At 44.0% G+C, this 20986-nt stretch overlaps 1 protein-coding gene across 3 annotated transcripts in view; it reads right to left on the bottom strand.

The window, feature by feature from the left end:
* Positions 1–20986, bottom strand: part of FARP2 (FERM, ARH/RhoGEF and pleckstrin domain protein 2) — a 1575889-nt gene that overhangs the window by 962302 nt on the left and 592601 nt on the right. For all 3 annotated transcript variants that reach the window (XM_069213633.1, XM_069213634.1, XM_069213632.1), the window contains exon 9: positions 2815–2910. In XM_069213633.1, coding sequence (XP_069069734.1) covers positions 2815–2910 — 96 coding nt within the window. The remainder of the gene's footprint in view (positions 1–2814; positions 2911–20986) is intronic.

Consider the following 20986-nt stretch of genomic DNA (forward strand, 5'->3'; position numbering starts at 1 on the left):
CAGCACCCCCTCCCTCCCCCCAGAGCCTTGTAACCCTTACGGGTAAGTAGTGCACTTTAGAAATAATCTGATTGATTGATTGGTGTCACCGGTTTGCAGGTTGCTAGTTCCTTGAACTCCTCTGGTCCCTGGTTCAAAATGCTGGGAAGCACTGATTGTTTTTAGCATTTGCTTTGTAAGAGAAGGAGGGTTTTGAGTAAGAAGCCTGTCTGTGTCTTTTCCTCCTCTAAGCTGGACCCTATATCTGTCTGTTGTCCTCTTCACCACTGTGTTATACATGATGATTTTGTCTGAAGATGAATGCCTGGACGGATGTGTGTCAACTCCCTCTTTTGGCAATTAAGTTTTAGGATCCTGCTACTGATCTTCCATGCCCTTGGTGTCATGGAACAGCCCCTAAGCTTCACGATTCTCTTCATCTTATAAGATTTTGTGCTGTTCTTACTCTTGGGGGTATAATGACTGCCATTCCAGGTCCACAGTTTCCACATCTTTGTGGCTGTTTTCCATCAAAGTTTTCAACTGAATATCTATGAAAGACATTGTAATCCTTACCATTTATTTTTGGAGGACTGCTATCATCTCAGCCTCAAGCCGCCTCTTTCTGCTTGACCTCTAGTGCTCTCTCATTGCTGTTGAGTCCAATTAACAGCCTTTTCTTTGGCTGCCAGCTTATTTGCCCCCTCCTGCTCTTCTGCTGATGAAAACGTTTCTGCACTGCTTTTCTTTCTTTGCTCCTGAGAAGCCCACAAAGAGATTGTCAACTCAATGGTCTCTAACACTATCCATGTAGAAGCTGAGGGCCCTCTTGGCATCCAATCAATTAAGTCTCTCCTCCTCTTCTGAGGAATGCGGTGTGGCAAAGAACACTTTAAGAGTGGCAGTCTGACATGTAAAGGTGTCACTACTTTCAGCAGAAATGCAGTTCGAATCCACAGCAAACGCCTGTCTGTGATACAAACCTTAAGGTATAGATGCTAAAACTGACTGAGTTCAGTAAAATCTGTATGATTTCTAAACATAAATTTGGGTAAAATTAAAAGTCTAGTAAATATGGGCTGCGCTTGTTGGTAAGTAACCTGGTTAGTTATGATTTCAACACACTTATGTATTGCTGCAAAAATTTAGATTCGTTAGTAAATAAAAAAACAGAGACTACATTTCCATTACAGAATAATAGCATCTGCTGGAGGAATACAGGCCTGTGCTAGCATGCATTTAGATGACAGCATCACGAGTACTGTAAGGTCATAGCATTTATCCACTTAATACTTCTGATGAGGCACTGGTGTGCTTTACTGCGAGTAGCATGCTACTCTGGAACCCAATGTTAGAATTTAAACCAGTGGTTATTGGTTATTAGATTTAGTCTTGAGTTCTCGGGTAACCAATCATTCCATGCATCTAAGTGGTGAGTTAATTAATAGAGATTATATGTCATCTTTGGCATGGTTATTTGAGTTGATGGAAATGATCGCTGGGATGAATAGATGCACTAGAAAAGATTAGGTAATATTGGGTTGGAGACATATGATTAACCTGTCTCAAAAGAGAGATGAGGTTACGATCTATGAATGATGCGTGGGCATCTTCAGAAGAACATGATAGCAATAAGGCAAAATGGGAAAACGGCATGCGACTAGGGAGGGAAGCAAGCAACAGTTACAAATCAAGGTTATCAATGAAAAGTACTCATCTGGATGCCAGTTAAGGCCAACGTAACCTACAGAATTCCTAATCATGCCTGGCCTGTAGCGTTGGAGGCTGCAAATGTGACTTAACAATTACTCTTGGACGACTGCTACATCAGTCATCAGTCAGGTAAGATACCTGTGCCTCAGAGATCAATCATGCATGTTGTGGCTTTTACTTCACTGATCGGCTGGGAAGAACATTTAGATTATACATGACATGCAGTACATGTATCACTTGATGTGCAAAGGGGTTGGTAACAGTGGCCACATTAGGGTAAGGCACAGTGTACTATAGCCATTAGTCAGGACGTTTTCAATTAGGATAGGAAGTCTGGACATAGTCTGCAGAATTAATGTAAAGGTCAACCAATTGTCTGTTGATTCCGCTGACTCCTGGACGACAGGACATTATAAATTCTTAATACAACCATGTTAAAAAGACGTCTGGACATGTAGAATTGCGGGAAATGGACATGGGTATCTTCCAGTAGAACTCTGGTTGTGTGAGCCTGCCTGCGTCCTGTCGAATGTATCTCTGGTTGTGCTCAGCAGTTTGACCTTATGACTCTGAGGAATCAAGAAGACACAGGACAGAGCACCCCATTGCAGCAACACAATTCTGAATGACCCAGACCTTCTCGACTGCCCAAGTGTATCAGGGAGTAGAAGGCAACTATAGACCCTTGCAGCGCTGGGCGGCGCCAACCCTTCAGGAGCTCCCATTCAGCCGAATGCCAATTAATCTCTAAGCTATAGAAGATTCAGGAGCTCCTCATCATTCTGCAGACCCTGTTATTTTGTGTGACAGCACTGCAGGGAGCCAGTGTAAGCACAGGAGGTGGCTTTTACAGAACGATCAAGGGCCTAGACACACAGTCTGGCAGGGAAGCACAGTCAGTAACATGTGCCTGTGCTGCTATTGCACATGAGTATTACGCAAAGGGAATGTTCACAGATTTGCACTGACTGCAGTTCCACGGTTCTTCACGTATGCTTGTCTTGAGCATGTTTGATTATCTCTTTCGATACTTGCAGTGAGGGTGTTTTTCTCTCATAGCTCCTCTTTTTATTTGTTGATTCGGTTACAGAAAATGCAATGCTTGTTCCCACCAAGACTCACATGGACTTCAGGATGCAGCTTAATGAGAAATCGTCTCCTCTTGAAGCTTAACTTTCTGATCTTGGACCAGTTGAAGGTGTTGATTTTTGTGTTACCCTAAGACAACAAAAGAAGCAAAAGTTACAAGCGGTTCTTCAAACTGAATTAATAGGAGCTAGAAGAACAGTCCCACTGAGAAGACTGAATGGAGAAACATTTGACAAAATATTGACAATGCAGTTTCTCAATCATGGGAGCACCTAACGATTTTAGTTCCATGGTCGCTCTTTACGTATTCTAAAGAATGGAATCCTTCACTCTCATCCAGATTTTGACAGTTTGCTATGGTTTTTTGCCATTGAGAATATATCACATCTAGACTTTACAAAACACATCCACACATTTATCGTGTTATAGAAGCCTTTTTCACATACCATTAGAATTTATGTAAAAAATAGTCATGCCACACACTGATATAGGTAAAAGGGAGAAATAACAACAATAAATAGGCATAAATGTATAGCAAACTACACTTCGGAGAGTATTAAAAAAGAGAGAACCATCATCACAAAGTTCTTTATATTTACAACCTCTTTTAGTACTATGTGATAATTTAATAATAATCTCAGGTTTTATTGCATAACAATTAGTTACCTATTCATTAGTTTTGGCTACAAATAATTTCCATGGTCTCATCAGGAAGTTAGCAATGCATGTTTTGTGTGGATATAAACTTCTTTACATGATGTCAACCAACAAGCAAACAGAAGGTGAAGGAACAAATCCCTGGAAACGATGTTCAAAAGATCTTGGCAGGAGGTATAATGTTTTAGCTTGGCCAGATGTCACTTCTCCATCACTGAATGTCTTGAGGTAGAGTGACTACAATATCCATTCCAGAGAGGTGACTGCATTTCTTACTGAAATCCGGCTGAGTGGCTGCCATTATGAGCAGCCTGCGAGGTCTGAATGTGGAAGTCCACACTTTTAAATAAAACACACAAGAAGTCTGTTGAGTATAACAGGTTAGAATGATCTAATGGATGAGTGTGTAGCTCTTTTGTAAAGATACATGGATGGGGACAAATTGTTTTTAGACAAATGATCTCTGATGACAGACCTGGAGTAGTGCTCGAAAGATGGGAGTGAGAGTGAGTTTGTTTCAAGAAGCTCTAGGACCGTGAATTACAAAAGCAGTGACTATGTGACATTACTAATACAGACATGCATGGAGGACATCATACTTTCACTTCATAAAAATATGTTGTCTGCCAATGGTAAATGTTTTTAAAAAGGCACTTTAACGTGCACTTCTCATTTCTTTATCCTGGGACATGAGTGCTGACATGTAACTCACATTTTATGATTCAGAGACGATGAGTGATTTTACACAATGCTTTCACTACACTCGTTCAGGTCTAGTATTCTTGGTGTTAATTCTGTGATTCAGAGCTGATGGAAGTTTGCACACTTTTCCTTGTTTAAAAATGCCCTGTCTGTATAAACTGTTGCAATAAGCACTCTTCAACTTTATCGCATTGCTGCTGCTTGCCCAGATCAAACTTTTGGAGCTTGCAGGACCAGCAGCTTGACCTGGAGCTTGTGGGAGTAACTGTATTCTTCCTATTCCCATGGCAAAGTGATTCCTGAAGCTCCCACACTACTCCTTCTACAATTTGTATTTGGTCTGTTGCCATTCATCCAGCTTCTATGCCTCAAAGAGTGTGGAAACTACTCCTCTCAATCCTCCTTTGGCTTAGTACAAAACATGGATATTATCTTTTCTGAATACCAGATCTCCACAGTGCAACAATAACTAATAGGGATATCTAGACACTATCAGGCTAACCAGAGGCGAAGAACTATTACAAAGCAAAAGAAGCTGTGAAAAACCTTTTCAAAAGGGTTTTCCCCCCAAAAAAGAAACCAAGAAGACTGGCACGTTCTCTTTTAACTTCAATCTTGATTAGGGTATGCTAGGGAAGGCCAAGTACAAGAAATGTCATGGTCTAAGATGGATGGCAAAACAGCATGAAGGACTACATTTCCAAATCTTAGAGCAGAATAGTATATTTTTTCCGGAGGATTTTCAGCCAAATAAAGTCTGTGGCTGCAATCATAGATTACAGACTGCTGATTAAGGAGTGGGCATGAACTCCTGGTTTTTGAGCACCAGAAGTCCGAGATCAAAGACTATAAAAACCACCAAAGCTGAACACTTCAACCTTGTACCACATTACACTTAAGGGCAATACAACCCATGTACTAGGCAACTTCTTCAAGACTCATCGGAAATAATGTTGGGGTATAAAGGTTGGCCATCCATGCAGACGAGATGAGTGTCATCAGTGGCAGAGACTACCCTCTATTAATAGAAGCCCTGCCAGTTTTTAAGCAGTTTCTTTTTCTGCAAAATATAGCACCATCTACCTGCTAGTAACAAATTCTCCAAATTAGAAAGTGCCTTTAGATTCATAATTTGTTGCACAAGGTAACATCTTAGCACCGGGACTGAAAATAATTGCTTATTCATCTATTATATTAATAGCTGCATTCATATTCTTAAGATCCCAACAGCTCACATGTCTAGGAATACCACCATGTAGTGATTGATAAGGGATGTAGTAACAAAACAAAGGAATAGGCTACTATGAACAGAGTGGAACTATTATGTTACTATCGAATGCCAACTTCAGGAAAGGTTTGTAAGTGGGACACAATCAGAATCAACACTGAATAGAAAATAATAGGAAAAATGTTCTGCAACTACGAGTGTATTGCTACATGCACTATGTGCAAGTTGAACAGTGGTGCAGGGTAAGGGCAATGAAATATACGATGGACCATTGGCCTCTGCTTCCATTTTACATTGGCTCACAACTCCATTTTTTCGAGTCTGGTTCTGTGCGTGAAGCACTCTTCTGTCTTTTTTCACAAGCTTCTGCAAGCTGCAGGGTGGGGAGTTTTTCTGCTCAACCTCGCTCCATCTGCCTGGTACGGAAAGCGCTATTTACATTCCACGAGCTATCAGTTAGGACAGGGGGATGCGCCTGTACTCAAGGAGGAATGCAAGCTTCACCTTGGAGCACTCTTCTGGGAACCTGGCCCGTTCCGAGGAGACTTCTTGAAGGGTGAACAAGGTAGCGCCAATTGCACAATTTGTAAAGGAGGGGGTCTTTTTCTAGAAAAGACTCCTGGGCGTTAGTAAATACTATAAGGGTGAGGAGCCCTGATGGACTGGTTTAGGAACTCTCTTCTGGGTTGGACGCAATGCCAGGAGGACTGATTGTCCAGAACGAGACTCCCTGCGCCAGTCGATTTGGGTTCCCCAGCTTGGTGTACAGCGGAGGGATGCAGAATCTCTTTTTCGGTGAAGCCTTTCAATTTATAAACATTTAAGCATATTGTGTTTGTGTGTATGTGTGTGTAATATGCAATTATTCTTGCAGCTATTTTCATGTTATTTTCCATGATATCACAGAGTGTTTATATTCTCGCAGTCATTAGGATGTTATTTTTCATGATATGCTAGTGTGGTCAGTTTTGCTATATGAGAACTTGCCCCATAAATAAACTTGATTATTCTACTTATTAAGGTTTTTGAGAGTGATTATTTCACATTGTGTCCTAAACTATCCTGAAGTGCATAGTTATGTTATTCTGAAGAGTGAAGCAACACATTTTGGCGTAGTCGATTGCAGGATAAAAAAATAAAAAAAAAGTTTAACAAGTTAAAGGCAAGCTCAAAAGCAAGTTCTCATATATCAAATCCTGACATAGAAATACCAGGGTGGGAAACTGCCCTGTATAAACGTTTAGCTCAGGAAGGGTCACGTTGTGCTGGTTTGTGTGAAAATTGGAGTGCGTGTATGTTAAATGCAGAACCTGACAATGTTTTAACATGTTTACAAAAAGTGTTGATCGACAAGGGGAAAGAGATTTGTACGTTAGGATGGCGAGGCTGGATTTAGCTCTCTGCATACAGAAAGTTGCAAGAAGAATGTTTACAGTTACAGAGAGACCACAGGCAGATGGAAAAAGATTTAGAAGAAGCCTGAAATTCCTCTACCATGTTAGCTTGTCAGAATAAATTATTAAGTGATAAGCTTGAAATGTACCAGCTGGTTGCAGAGAGGACGGCAGTTATCGTCGCTAAATATAAGCACAAAAGACAAAGAGGGAAAGTTAATAAAAAGACATTTAGCCATCTCTCAGGCAGGGTTAGCCTTTGACCCTGAATTTTGGGACGGAAACATCTGGGTTACGTCTGATTTTACAGATGAGCCCGGGGTGATAATTCTCAAGATGTTAGTCAGGAAAAGACAGAGCGTAGGAATGTTGTCCATGCGCAGCCAATATATCGGCAAAAGTTACAGCATACCCCAGCTAACCCTGGAAAGGTGATGCCCAGGAGGATTACACACAGCAAGAACTAAGTGATGTGATAGACAGATTTCGACAGAGGTCAGAGGAAACATTGCTTACGTGGATGGTGTGATTGCATGATATGGGGGTTTCAGGGGGTCCAATTAGATCACGGCGACGCCCCGAGGCTTTGTATCCTAAGTACTGACCCAGTTATCCAAAATGAGTTTAGAACTTATCCAGGGAATGGTCCCATGACCAATCTGTTGGAGTTAGCGGCACAAGAGTGTGGTCTGAAGTATCTGACAGAGTCAGACTGGGCGCCGAATGATAAACCCCGGTATAGTTTGAGAGATGCAGTACAGAGATTGAAGGAGGAAGGAATGAAAACAGCTATCTTTATGGATAATGCTCACAATTTGATGAATGGAAATTTAAATATGTCTGTGCGAAACAGGCTGATTAGGTCCGCTCCCTCCTGCATATAAGCATGTCATCATGACTCTGTTGATTAACCAGACTGGTAACCCACTGTCTCAGATGGCAGAAGCCGTGCGTGAGTTAAGTGATTTAGGTGAGAGGACTAAGCCGGAGAGGAACTCGCGGTCTGAGAATCACACTGATAACAACAGGGTGTCAAGGCAGGACATGTTTATGGCCTTGCTGAAAGATGGTGTAGCCAGGGATGACATTGATGGTATAACCACCAAGGATATGTGGGAGATGTACCGCAAACGCGGTTTGGATAAGAAGGAGGGAAGCAGGAAAGGGAACAAGAAAAATAAACAGGTGAACCAGAGAAAGGCAGAATGGGAGGAGCTCGAGGATGAAGAGAGAGAGCGAGAGAGAGAGAGCCCTGCAGCAGAGAGAGATCCCTAGATGATGGAGATTGGGAGCAAGAGCTCAGAGCTTCAGAGAACCCGGAGCAGAGAGACCGGGAACTCACAGATCCCAAGATAACTGGAGGCAGAGAGTGGGAGAGGGAGATAGCAAGCTCAGAGAGATTGCGAGGCAGAGACAGGGAGGAGGAGCTCCATGAGAATTACCGTAGACTGTATCCAGATCTGACTTGGGCAGATTCTGATGTCGCAGAGTGAAAATAGACTAGGAAATAGGTCAAACTCCGGTGCAGGGATGGGCTCGCAAAGATAACAGGCCACATGTTAAAGTACACATTTTTTGGAAACGTGGAAATGTTCAGAAAGTCGAGCCCTTGTTGATACCAGAGCGGAGGCCTCTTTAATTCATGGAAACCCAAGAAAATTCAAGGGACAGTACTTCACCATTATGGGATTGGGCGCAAAGGAAACCCCAGCAGTGCAGATAGTGGTTTCCATGAAAATAGGGGCACTCCCAAAGATAATACACTGTCTTGATCGTGCCCATTCCCGAGTACATGACCCTACATTTGGAAGACGGATGTTATCAATTTGGTTCCAAGAGATTTATATCAATAGCCGCCGTGAGGGTGGGGCTGTTGAAAATTCCTCTGGTAACACTTCCCCAGTCCACTAAGGTGATTCAAATGAAGCAGTACAAAATATCAGGAGGGCATGAAGAGATTAGTCAGACTATACAAGACTTACTGGAGGCTGGGGTGGTAATTTCCATCACCACTGCCTGGAATAATGCCCTCTGGCCTGTTCGCAAAAGTGATAACAGTTGTAGGATTTGCATTGATTATTGCCAGTTGAATCAATATACCCTTTCTCTGACTGCAGCGGTCCCAGACACCATTACCTTGATTGAAAACATACAGAAACACAGTGGGACCTGGTATGCGATAACTGACATTGCCAATGCTTTTTTCACGATACCAATAGCCTCTGAGAGCCAGCCCCAGCTGGCATTCCAGTGGGCGGGATGCCAGTACACCTTTTGTAGGTTGCCCATGGGGAATTTACATAGCCCCACCATCTGTCACCGGCTGGTGGCAGAGCATTTGGATCAAGTACCAGTGGTTCCCGGAGTGCAAATTTCCCACTACATAGATGACGTGATGATGCAGGGAGACACAAGAACAGGTGCAGATTCAGCCAGACAGGGTGATGGAACATTTGCAGAGTAATGATTGGGAGATTAACCCTGAGAAAGTGTAGGAACTGTCTCAGAGCGTGAGATTTTTGGGCATTCAGTGGAATCAGGGACACAGAAGTGTTGCCAAAAGTGAAACAAAAGATTAAGGAATTTGCAGTGCCGTGAAATCGGAAAGAAGCCCAGTGTTTTATTGGACTATTCGGTTATTGGAGACAACACATACCCCATTTGTCTCAGATTTTGGCACCATTGTACAAAATTACACAAAAGAAGAATGCATTTGAATGGGGAGAGCAGCGTGCATTTGAATTAGCGAAAAACGCCATTAAGTGTGCTTTGGATTTGTGGCCAATTTGGGAGGGAGCCATTGAGCTGAATGTGACAGTCCAGGGGAAGCATGCTAATTGGAGTTTGTGGCAGAAACAAGAAAGAAAAAGGGTGCCCCTGGGGTTCTGGACAAAGAAGTTACCCGATGCGGGAGAGCGGTACACTCCCTTTGAGAAGCAGCTGCTGGCTTGCTATTGGGCTCTGGTTGATACCGAGCAAATGACATTGGGACGTAATGTGAGTTTAAGACCTGAAAACCCCATCATGCAGTGGGTGATGAGTTCTCCTAAGACTCACAGAATTGGGCATGCGCAAGAAGCCAGCATTATAAAATGGAAATGGTAGGTCCAGGACTGGGCACAAGTGGGTCCAAAAGGAACTGCTGTTTTGCATGAACAGGTAGCGCAGGCTCCGTGGAGGATTCAGAAATGTTGCACGATGTACCTCCGGTGTGTGAATCTCTGGTAGGATGGGGCCAGCCGTTCGCAGAATAATCTGCAGATGATAAAAATCATGTGTGGTTTACAGACGGCTCAGTAAAATATGTGGGAGCGAAAAGGCACTGGAAAGCAGTGTCCTATAATCCTGTTACAAAGAAGCTTTTAACAACTAAATGACAGGGAAAAAGTAACCAGTTTGCAGAGCTTTACGCTGTGTATCAAGCTTTGACACAAGAGCTACCCGGAAAATGTCACATTTATACAGATTCCTACTCTACCGCCAATGGGTTAGCTACTTGGCTTCCCACGTGGCATGCACATCAGTAGAAAATCCATAACAAAGAGGTATGGGGGAAGGAGTTATGGCAGGAGATCTGGGAAATATTACTTCAGAGCACCGTTACTGTCTACCATGTAGACGCTCACTGTCCGACTGATCCATTAGACCGATGGTTCAATTGTCTTGCAGACGATCGAGCCAAGATTCAAGAGGATGAGGTGGAGGCGCACAATTCTGATTTGGCGGGAATGGCTAAATGGGCACACCGGACATGCGAACATCTTGGAGAAAAAGCTACTCACAGGTGGGCAGAGATTAGAGGGATGCATCTTCCCCTAGATTTAATTAAAACAACAATCATTGAATGTCCCATTTGTAAGCATACACAGCACAGACCGGTCCCACAGGTGATGAGAGGCCAGCCAGGCAGAGGTAAATTGCCAGGACAGATATGGCAGATTGATTACATTGGACCAATGTCAGTGAGCAGAGGGTGTCAGTATGCCTGCACAGTGGTGGATACTTACTCTGGTTATCTCATAGCCTTTCCCTGCAAGCGCGCAACTCAGCAGACCACCCTGAAAACATTAGATCTGTGATTCTGTACTATAGAGTGCCGCTCCAAATTCAGAGTGATAACGCCAGCCACTTCAAGGGCAGACTAGTGCAGGACTATTGTGCACAACATAACATTGAATGGATTTTTCACATACCTTACAACCCACAAGCAGCGGGACTGATTGAGAGAATGAATGGACTGTTGAAAGAACAATTGCGCAAACTGTCTGATGGGACACGGAAGGGGTGGAGGGATAATTTGTACGATGCTTTGCAGATTTTGAACAACCGACCCCTTACGAATGCCAAGACACCTCTCATGAGAATGCTCATGCCTGCTTTACAGATCAGTCCATTTACAGCAAGCAATACCATTGTGTATTGGGAAACAGCTCCAGGAGCTTTGGCCCCATATCGGGCCACGCCAGAATCTGCAGGACTTGACCTGCATGCTTTACAAATGCATCGATTGAAGCCTAGAGACATCACTCTGATTGAAACAGGGGTTGGAATTCAGATCCCCCCTGAGCATTATGGTCTGATCGCCCCTCGATCTGGGCTCGCCCTGAGAGGCATCCAAATTTTAGGAGGCGTGATAGATGCAGACTACCAGGGCGAGTTTAAATTCATTCTCTTGAACAGTGGTGACACAGACCTAGTGGTGCAACCCGGTGATCGCGTTGCCCAGATTGTCATTATGCCGGTTTATGGAGGTGTTGTCGAGAAGGGGAGTGCCCAAGCCCTTCTCTCTGTAAGAGGCAAAGGAGGGTTCGGATCTACTGACAAGAACCAAGGGGCCAAAGTGTTGATTGAATCCCCAAATAACCCTCCTCAACCCGCTGATATCATTGCCACTGGACCAGACAATGCCCTGGTAGTTATGCGACCTGGTCAATACAAATGGGAACATGTTCCCGCTAACAAATGCTATTTGCAAGAATGATAATACGTGTTTTGTCTTTTGTTCTTTTCAGATCATCCTATGGGGTGCCTGTGTGATGAGTGTGGTGTATGGAGCCCTTTCGGGAGGCTCCACCGGGGAGCGGGAGGGGCTCATAGCCCAAAGATTCCATCGTCAGCCACAGATGCAGACACTACTGCATCAACCGAACAATGTTTGGATTCATCTGGCGCAGGAAGTGCTGAATGTATCTCACTTCTGTATAAGTAACATGCGAAGCGTTCAAGACCTGATCACTTGTCTAGTGGCGTTGCCCACTCCTGCTGCGGTATTATTGCACATCTTTAACAATACAAACAAGGACGAAATGGTGGATGTGAGTGACGTTCACCCCATCTGTCACTCTATGAGTACTGCTGTCATTGCCCTGAGGTGGGCAGGCGGTTGTGGAGTAACATGACATCAATACTCACGTTTAACATCTCAAATGGAGATGTGTGCTATTCATTGACCTGTGATCCTATTAAAATAGGTAAATGTGCTCAGCTTAAACTGGAGAAATCAGACAAAAACTGAACTGCTGCACAACGGACATTGTGCCACTCACAAAATGACATGACCTGTTTGAATGTAAATAATTCAGTGTTCTGCCAGAATGTGGTGCCTGCTGATAGCCACATTCAAAACGTTAAGTTGCCTAAAGGTTGGCTCATGTGGTAACATCTCTTTTACCTATATCCCAGCCAATCTAACCGGAGGGCCTTGTGCTTGGACAAGCTTAGGCTTTCTCATGTTTCCTATGGATATCGCTCTACACCCTTGCTATGTCAGAGACACTATTCAATTGCCTGCAAACTGTGATTCTGAAATATCATTGCTTTCCAAAACAGAATATGTCAGTTGAGCTGTTTCTATCGCAGGGGTGCCAGGGCTCGCAGTGTATAATACCAGAGTTATTAATAAACTTGCATGTCTAGTGGTTAAGATTATTAATTATACATCAGCTGCTTTAGCTGAGCTGTTGATAGATGTACAGGGAACTAGAAAAGCTGCTTTGCAGAATCATGCAGCTATTGATTATTTGCTGCTCAAGCACAACCATGGCTGCAGCGATTTTGAAGGGTTGTGTTGTTTTAATTTATCCGATCACTCCATATCAATCAACTCCCACATAGAGGCACTGCATAAGTTAGTGAAGGGGGTGAAACAAGATGTTGTCAAGGGGTGGTGGGACTGGTTTATTAGATGGCTACCTGATTTAGGTCAATTGCGTTTTATCTTTGGTGTAATCATTATCATAATAGGCATTTTAATTTCGTTATGTTGTATTCAGTGTGTGCCTAACCTTTTATCTCAGTGTCGCCTAAGAGCATTGCCATTTCAGCTTATAGGTTATACTTAGTTGGTAAGTTGGCCAAATGGTCCAAGGGTGGAATGTATTGTTACATGCACTACGTGCAAGGTGAACAGTGGTGCAGGGTAAGGGCAATGAAATATACGATGGACCATTGGCCTCTGCTTCCATTTTACATTAGCTCATGACTCCATTTTGTCGAGTCTGGTTCTGTGCGTGAAGCACTGTTCTATGTTTTTCCATAAGCTTCTGCAAGCTGCAGGGTAGGGTGTTTTTCTGCTCAACCTGCTCCATCTGCCTGGTACGGGGGGCGCTATTTACATTCCATGAGCTATCAATTAGGACAGGGGGATGCGCCTGTACTCAAGGAAGAATGCAAGCTTCACCTTGGAGCACTCTTCTGGGAACCTGGCCCGTTCCGAGGAGATGTCTCGAAGAGTGTACAAGATTGCACAATTTGTAAAGGAGGGGTCTTTTTCTAGAAAAGACTCCTGGGCATTAGTAAATACTATAAAGGTCAGGAGCCCTGATGAACTGGTTTAGGAACTCTCTTCTGGGTTGGACGCAATGCCAGGAGGACTGATTGTCTCGAACGAGACTCCCTGCGCCAGTCGATTTGGGTTCCCCAGCTTGGTGTACGGTGGAGGGATGCAGAAGCTCTTTTCGGTAAAGCCTTTCAATTTATAAGCATATTGTGTGTGTGTGTGTGTGTGTGTAATATGCACTTATTCTTCCAGCTATTTTCATGTTATTTTCCACGATATCACAGAGTATTTATATTCTCGCAGTCATTATTATGTTATTTTTCATGATATGCTAGTGTGGTCAGGTTTGCTATATGAGAACTTGCCCCATAAATAAACTTGATTATTCTACTAATTAAGGTGTTTGAGAGTGATTGTTTCACATTGTGCCCTAAACTATCCTGAAGTGCATAGTTCTGTTATTCTGAAGAGTGAAGCAACACGAGTCAGTCAGTGAATGGATCCCCACTGAACTACGTTTTCAGGAACAATGTGGTATGGCCCAGTTAGCTTCCCTACTTAAAACTGTATATGGATGTACTGCGTCTATCTATATACACAGCTTTTGAAATAGCAACCCCGGAGAAGGTTTACCAGGTGGAGAGCCCAACAAGACAATTACTTGGAAAGATGCATGTCAGACTGCGATTCCTCCACTCATACCACAATCTTATGGGAGAGGGGAGGGAGAAACTGTTAACCTAGTTAATGTGGAAGTCGAGGAATTAATGGCATGAAGACAGGTGGTGCCTTCCGGAACTGTGGCATAACCAACAAGGCCTCAACAAGGTACAGACTAGGCAAGCACAGCCTAATGGATCTACACAAGACAAAACAAGTGCATCAGGCAATCAAAATGGCTCCCAAATGCTATACGGCAAAAAAACACTAAGTTACTTTAGTAAGTCTTTCGGACCCAAAACACAGTGAAACAGATGTAATCTTCAAGTTTTCTACCAATGCTAGTCACGGATCCCTCCATACTACATCCACTACTCTGTGACAAAAAATGGTATTCTAAGGGCCCGATTCACAAAGGGCTTTCACACTCGTGTTTGAGGCCCTGCAGGTGTGGCAGCTGGGGACCAACATCCATGGTAGGGGTCCCACACTCTTGGGAGGAAACTCCGTAATAATTAACTGCAGGGTGGCAGTCCCGCCAGGAGTAAGGGCCCCTCCGCCACACACGGCAGAGGCCCTTTATAAATCAGGCATGGAGTTGTTTTTAAAAAATGAATGTTGGAAATGGCCCTTTTCTGCAAGGTCACCCTCAGACTTTGCCTTCCTCCTCCTGTTTCTGACTCTGTTTTTGTTGGTTTTAGGACTCTCTGCACTTTTTCACTAAAGTGCATGTACTCCGAGTCTAACACATGGTAATATTTGCTTATCCATGATCGGCATATTTGATTTATTAGTAAGTCCCTAGTAAAGTGCACTATGTGTGCCCAGGACCTGTAAGTCAAATGCCACTAGTGGGTTTGCAGCACTGGTTGTGCCACCCATTATGGTAGCCTTTCAAACATGTCTCAGGCCTGCCACTGAGGAGCCTGTGTGTGCAGTTTAAACGGACAGTTCGAAATGGCAAGTGTATCTACTTGCCAGGGGCCAAACCTTACTTTTTACTACATGTAAGACACCCATACATTAGGCCCTGGTTAGCCCCAAGGGCAGGGTGCAGTGTATTTAAAAATGTAGACATGTACTTTTAAGTTTAACATGTCCAGGTGGTGAAAAACTCTTGATTTCGTTTTTCACTATTGCAAGGCCTCTCTCTCTCCCATAGGCTAGTATGGGGATTGCTTTAGAACATCTTTTAAGTGTAACCTCCAATTGGGAAAAGATAAACAATGGAGTTTGGTGTCTCTGGACTCACAATTTAAAAACACGTCTGACAGTGCCAGTTTTAGAAAGTTGGCATGTTCTTACTTTAACCATTCTGTGCCTTAGCCTACCTTTAATCCACATCTGGTCTGTGTAAGGTTTAGGTGACAGCTACGTATGTGCATTCCATCCAGACAGACAAACAACAAAGGACACTCCAATGCCTCTGCATTCCATCTGCATACCAGTGGGTCTTCCTGGGCAGGAAGGGTGGAGGGGCTCTTACTCACATTTCAAAGGGTGTTAACCTGGCCCCGCACAAAGGACTGATAACCCTCCACAGACTTGGCAAACAGTAGAGGGCTAAAAGGAAACTGGGGCACTTCAAAACCACTCTCTGAAGTCTCCCCCACTTCAAAAGCACATTTGGGTATAAGTACTGGGCCTCTGACACCATATACTCAGAATACTTCTGGACTAAGAACATTGAACCAGGAAGAAGGATTGCTGGGTTGTCAGGCGGGACTACCACTTTGCTGTGTGCTCTGCTATGCTGGCCTGCTGCCTGCTACTTCTTGCCTCGGAGCGAGAGAACTGGATCTAACTCTCTACATCTTGCGATCTAAAGTTTCACCATGGGCCTGACTGAGCTTGCCTCCTGTTTCTGAAGTCTCAGGGACATCAAAGACTTCACCTGCATCTTGCTACCAGTAACTGGATTCCTCTGCACTGGGTCCTGCTCTGCCAAGTGGTGCCAAATCCAAAATCCAGTCCTGGGCACCTGGAGGTGAGTGTGGTGCTGCAACACAAGAACTGACGCAACACCAGCGCGTCACTGAGCGAAACAACCAACCTGACTTACAACGTAGCCCAGGCTCGGCTGACACAGCACCGACACATTGAAACCAGTGCTCATAGCTTCTGGACATCAACAACGCTGCCCAATCAGGAAATGATGTATCATCTGCAAGCGGGACGCATCCCCTCCTCAGGATCAACACATTGTCACTGAGCATTGACTGAACAAAGGTACCATCAGCAAGACTGAGTGACTTCTGTACCTGACCCGCTCTCTAACGCAGTTGGACTGCAATTTTGAATTTGCCCCGGTCTAGCACGACCAGACAGTTCTGGTTGGTGCTACTGTCTTCTAAGCACTGCATTTTGATTTCATCTTTGGAATTTCCTAACTTGACATGTGTATGGTGGATTTTGATGCCACAGACACCGCTAACCAACTGCGAGATGCAACCACCCCAACTTAAAACGAAGCCCCGGCTAGGCTGACGCAGTACTAAAGCATCGGAACCAGTACTCATCACTTCTGGACATCGACGTATCAACAATGCTGCCCAGTCAGGAAACAACTCATCACCTGCAAGCACAACGCATCCCCTCAGGATCACCACGTGGTCACTGAGCATCTACGCAACAAAGGTACTGTCGGTGGGGTCTGCATGACTTCTGTCCCCTGCCTGTGGTCCATCGCAGTCAGACTGCACTTTTGAATTTGCCCCAGTCCAGTGCGACCAGACAATTCTGGTTAGAGCTATTGTCTTCCAAGCACTGCATGTTGATTTCATCTTTGGAAATTCAGAACTTGACGTGTGTGTTGGACTTTTGTTTTTTGGTCTTGTTTGACTCAGACAAATATTGGCTATTTTTCTAAACTGGTGTGGAGTCCTTTGTTAGTGTTTTCACTTTGTTACTTTGTGTGTCTGCACAAATAATTTACACATGGCCTCTTTAGTTTAGCCTGACTGCCCTTTGCCAAGTTACAAGAGGGCGAGCACAGGTAAACGTTTAGCGTGTATCTTACTTGCCCTGCCTAGGACTGTGATCCCTACTTTGACAAGAGTGCACACCTCTGCCAACTAGGAGCCAGATTTCTAACAATTTGTAAAACTTTATAAGTTAATTAGCTCTAACACTCTTTTCTGGTGGAAACCCAATCGAAATGTAGATTCTGCGCCTTGCAAATCTCCTCAGGTGCCAGACTGGATCCATAAATTCTTGCAATAATTACTGTGTGCTAGCAGGTGGTGCCCTCGCGCTGTGATGGGACTGTGTTCTGTTTCTGACACAACAACGGAGTCTCATACAGGTGCCATCCTGTGCAGAGATATCATTTATTTTTTTCAAAGTCCTCAGATATGGAGCATGGCAGACAGATAGAAACTTTGACTGTGTGCATCATCTAACTTCTAATAATAGTAAAAACCTAATAGCCTACTTAACATAAAGAAGGAGGGCAGGTGCTAAGGAATATATGATCTCTGTGGCCTCAGCCTTTTCCCTTGTGACACCAGCTTCCGATCAAGCAAATTGAAAAAGAACAAAAGGACCTGACAAGTATCCTTTAACAGTGCCTAAAGCTGAGCCTTACTAAGCCAAAGGCAGAACAACAAAAGGATATCAATTCAACAATTCGACTTGCAGGGAGTCAATCTGCTTCTACTAGCCTCAGATGATTAATTTGGCTCAATGATCGATACATACATACCATAACATCTGGCAGAACAGCCCGCATGTGCCACTGAGCTTGGGGCACCAAAGAGATGCAAAGAGCAGCCTTAGAACAGTCAATTATGGAACAGTAGATCTCACCTGAAATATCAGAATCACAATTTGAATGTACTGGACTTTCTAAGGAGTTGGAAACCACCCTCATGGCAATAGCAAACAATAAAGGGAACCCTCTGACAAGACTGACGATAGGTCATGGCCTCACTGAATCCTAGAGCAAACAATAACATCGACGGAAGGTGGTCCACAACTAGCTAAGGCAAGCATGCCAGTAACAACCATTCAAGGTATACAAATAAGTGCATTCCTGACCTCCAAAGGCAGAGCGCTACCACAGATATAACCTTTGTAAACACCCAAGGGGTCGATGTTGGGCCGAATGGTAGAAGAAATCTTACCCCAACAAAGAGAAGAAATGCTTTCTGTGCGTCCGCAGAAACGGCACATGAAAGCATGGGTCCTGTAGATCTATTGACACCATCAAGTCCACTGGCTAAAAGACCAACTGAACCTAAGCCAGCGTCGTCAGTTGAACTTCTCCTTACTGAGGAACAAGGTCAAGGTTCTGAGGTCTTGGGCCCCCGTCCTTCTTGGGAACTAGGAGGTACCTAGAATAGCAACCCAGTTCTCGCTCTAATCTTTGGGTCGGATTTCCACTGCACTTTTGGTAAGCAAATTCATCACCTCATAGAATGAAATAGCAGCATGATCTGCTGAAATCCAAAAAAACTTGAGAAACCTGAGGCGGGATGCACAAAAAAGAAAAAAAAAAAAAAAAAAAAAAAAGAGAGGACGGCACAACCTTATAGAGTAGACTGAAGTAACTCTTGGTGCGATGTTATAGAATGCTAGCTGGGTAGATAATACTGAATTTGGCCTCCTAATGGCCCCAAGTGGCTGATGGAGAGTAAACTAAAGGCGCCTCGAGGCAGTGGCATCTGGCAAAGTTGTGGGGGTGGACTATTATTCTGGTCAGTGTCCTCTTACCCTACAATTGCCCCTTACTCTGGAGGCACAAAAAGACTGAACTACCTGAGCAGGTTTCAAGGGTTGTCTCCGACAACAGACAAGGTCTCTCAAATGGCCTCAGAACTTTCGCACTGTTGGTGGTATTAGTAAATGGGGAAATCAACCCCAAGGAGCGAGCTGTAGCTCAGCTGTCGGAGTTGTTCACTGGCAAAACAGTAAGTCCATAAGAGAAGTGTGGACATCTCTGGAAAACCCAGTGGCACACTTACAAATATGGCGTCTGGTGGGATTATCGGTGCTCATTGCAGTGCTTAATTTGTAAAATATAAATTAATAAATACAAATTAAAAAATAAGCGCCATGGCCCAAGCTGTTTTAAAGACCACCACTGCAGTTGGCACCACACACAGCTCCCGTCGCTACTATTAGATGCCAATGTCAGCATTACCAATTATCCATCACACTAACAAGTGTGGCATTTTGTACTGTTCGGATTATCTCAAACTGTAGGGAAGGCCTGCTCATCCTAGCTTTATGATTTTTTTAAAACTATATAAAACAATTAAATCAGTCCACTGATGGTCTCTTGAAAAAATATAGACCCAAAGCGCCACCATGTGGTGGTCTCTGAAAAATATGTGCCCGTGTTTAGGAAAATGCCGGTGTCGAGCCCAGGAAAACCCCAGCGCTGGCTCATATGCACTGGCTTACGGTTCAGGCAACACCAGTCGATGGTATCCAAGCTTGACCTTTAAATATGCTTCTCAGCTTCCTAGCCATCTTATATCACATGAGATAAAGATCTACAGAAGTATTCAGGTACAGCTGGCAAAATGTTGCACACCCTGCCGCAAGACGGCATTCATTTAGCAACCCATGAGACAAACTGCATTTAAAGATCAGAGTGCCATGTCAGCTGCTTAAAATTCTTTTGCCTATAGTGTTCATTTTCTATGCCTCTCTGTCCAAGGGATCATTGGGAAAGCACCTGATTGATTTGCTTGTTAAGGCGTAAATTATAAGGCTATCTCAAGTAGGATGCTGCCGAGGTCAATGTCATTTGGCAATCGATGCACTCACTGGTGAAGTTGAACAAGGCTAGGTCTATGCTGCCATAAGGGTCTCAGTTAAACCTTCACTGAATGGCAACAACTGATTAAAAGCGGAGGGACTAGCTGCGAGATTTCAGTCAGAAGGATGACATTGGTCTCCATTGTAATTAACTGCAAGTCTAACACCTCTGTAGCTCTGCGTACTACCACTGCAAAAGAAGCACTTTATTCTGGAGGGGACTCCAATAGCAAATTCAGTTCTATCTTCGGAAAAGTGTCCACACCCACCGGTGATTTGTCTGTCAAGATACAAGCCAGCACTAATAAAATGTGCGGGGAGCAATTGGTCTTCATCTTTGCTGTCATCTTCATAGTGGTGAAAACTCTCAATGCCCAAAAGAGAAATATAGTCCAAGTGAAAGCGGGCCTTCATTCTCCTGAAATACTATCTGTGAGGCAAGGGGACATGGAGAGCGAGAGGGAGAGAAGGAGATAGAGAGGGAGAGGGAGAGAGGGAGAGAGGGAGAGAGAGAGGGAGAGAGAGAGGGAGAGAGAGAGGGAGGGAGAGAGAGAGAGAGGGAGAGAGAGGGAGAGAGAGACTGACTAAGACTGCGTATGCCGGCAGGTGGGCAAAATTCGTGGCTCGGTGTGGAGAGAAACAAATTGATCCCTTGAGGGCCCATCTGTCTGATGTTCTGTTGTTTGCGTTAGCTTTAGCACAGAAGGGTTGTGCAGTTGCTACTGTTAAAGGCTATTTGTCGGCACTGACAGCCTTTCTTTGCCTTCCAGATCAATCCTCCTTGTTTAAATCGCCTATTGTTATTAGGTTCTTAAAAGGTTTAACAAATACATTTCCTTCCACTCTGTTTCTTATGCCTCAGTGGGATTCAAATCTGGTTTTGACTTTTTTAATGGGTTCACCCTTTGAATCCATGCATTCTTGTGTGTTAAGATTTTTAGCTCTTAAGACAGTTTTCCTGATACCTATTACGTCGGCTAGGCATGTGGGTGAGCTTCAGGCCTTTAGTGTTAAACCTCC

Source organism: Pleurodeles waltl, chromosome 11, assembly GCF_031143425.1.
Source record: "Pleurodeles waltl isolate 20211129_DDA chromosome 11, aPleWal1.hap1.20221129, whole genome shotgun sequence".
Taxonomy (NCBI): domain Eukaryota; kingdom Metazoa; phylum Chordata; class Amphibia; order Caudata; family Salamandridae; genus Pleurodeles; species Pleurodeles waltl.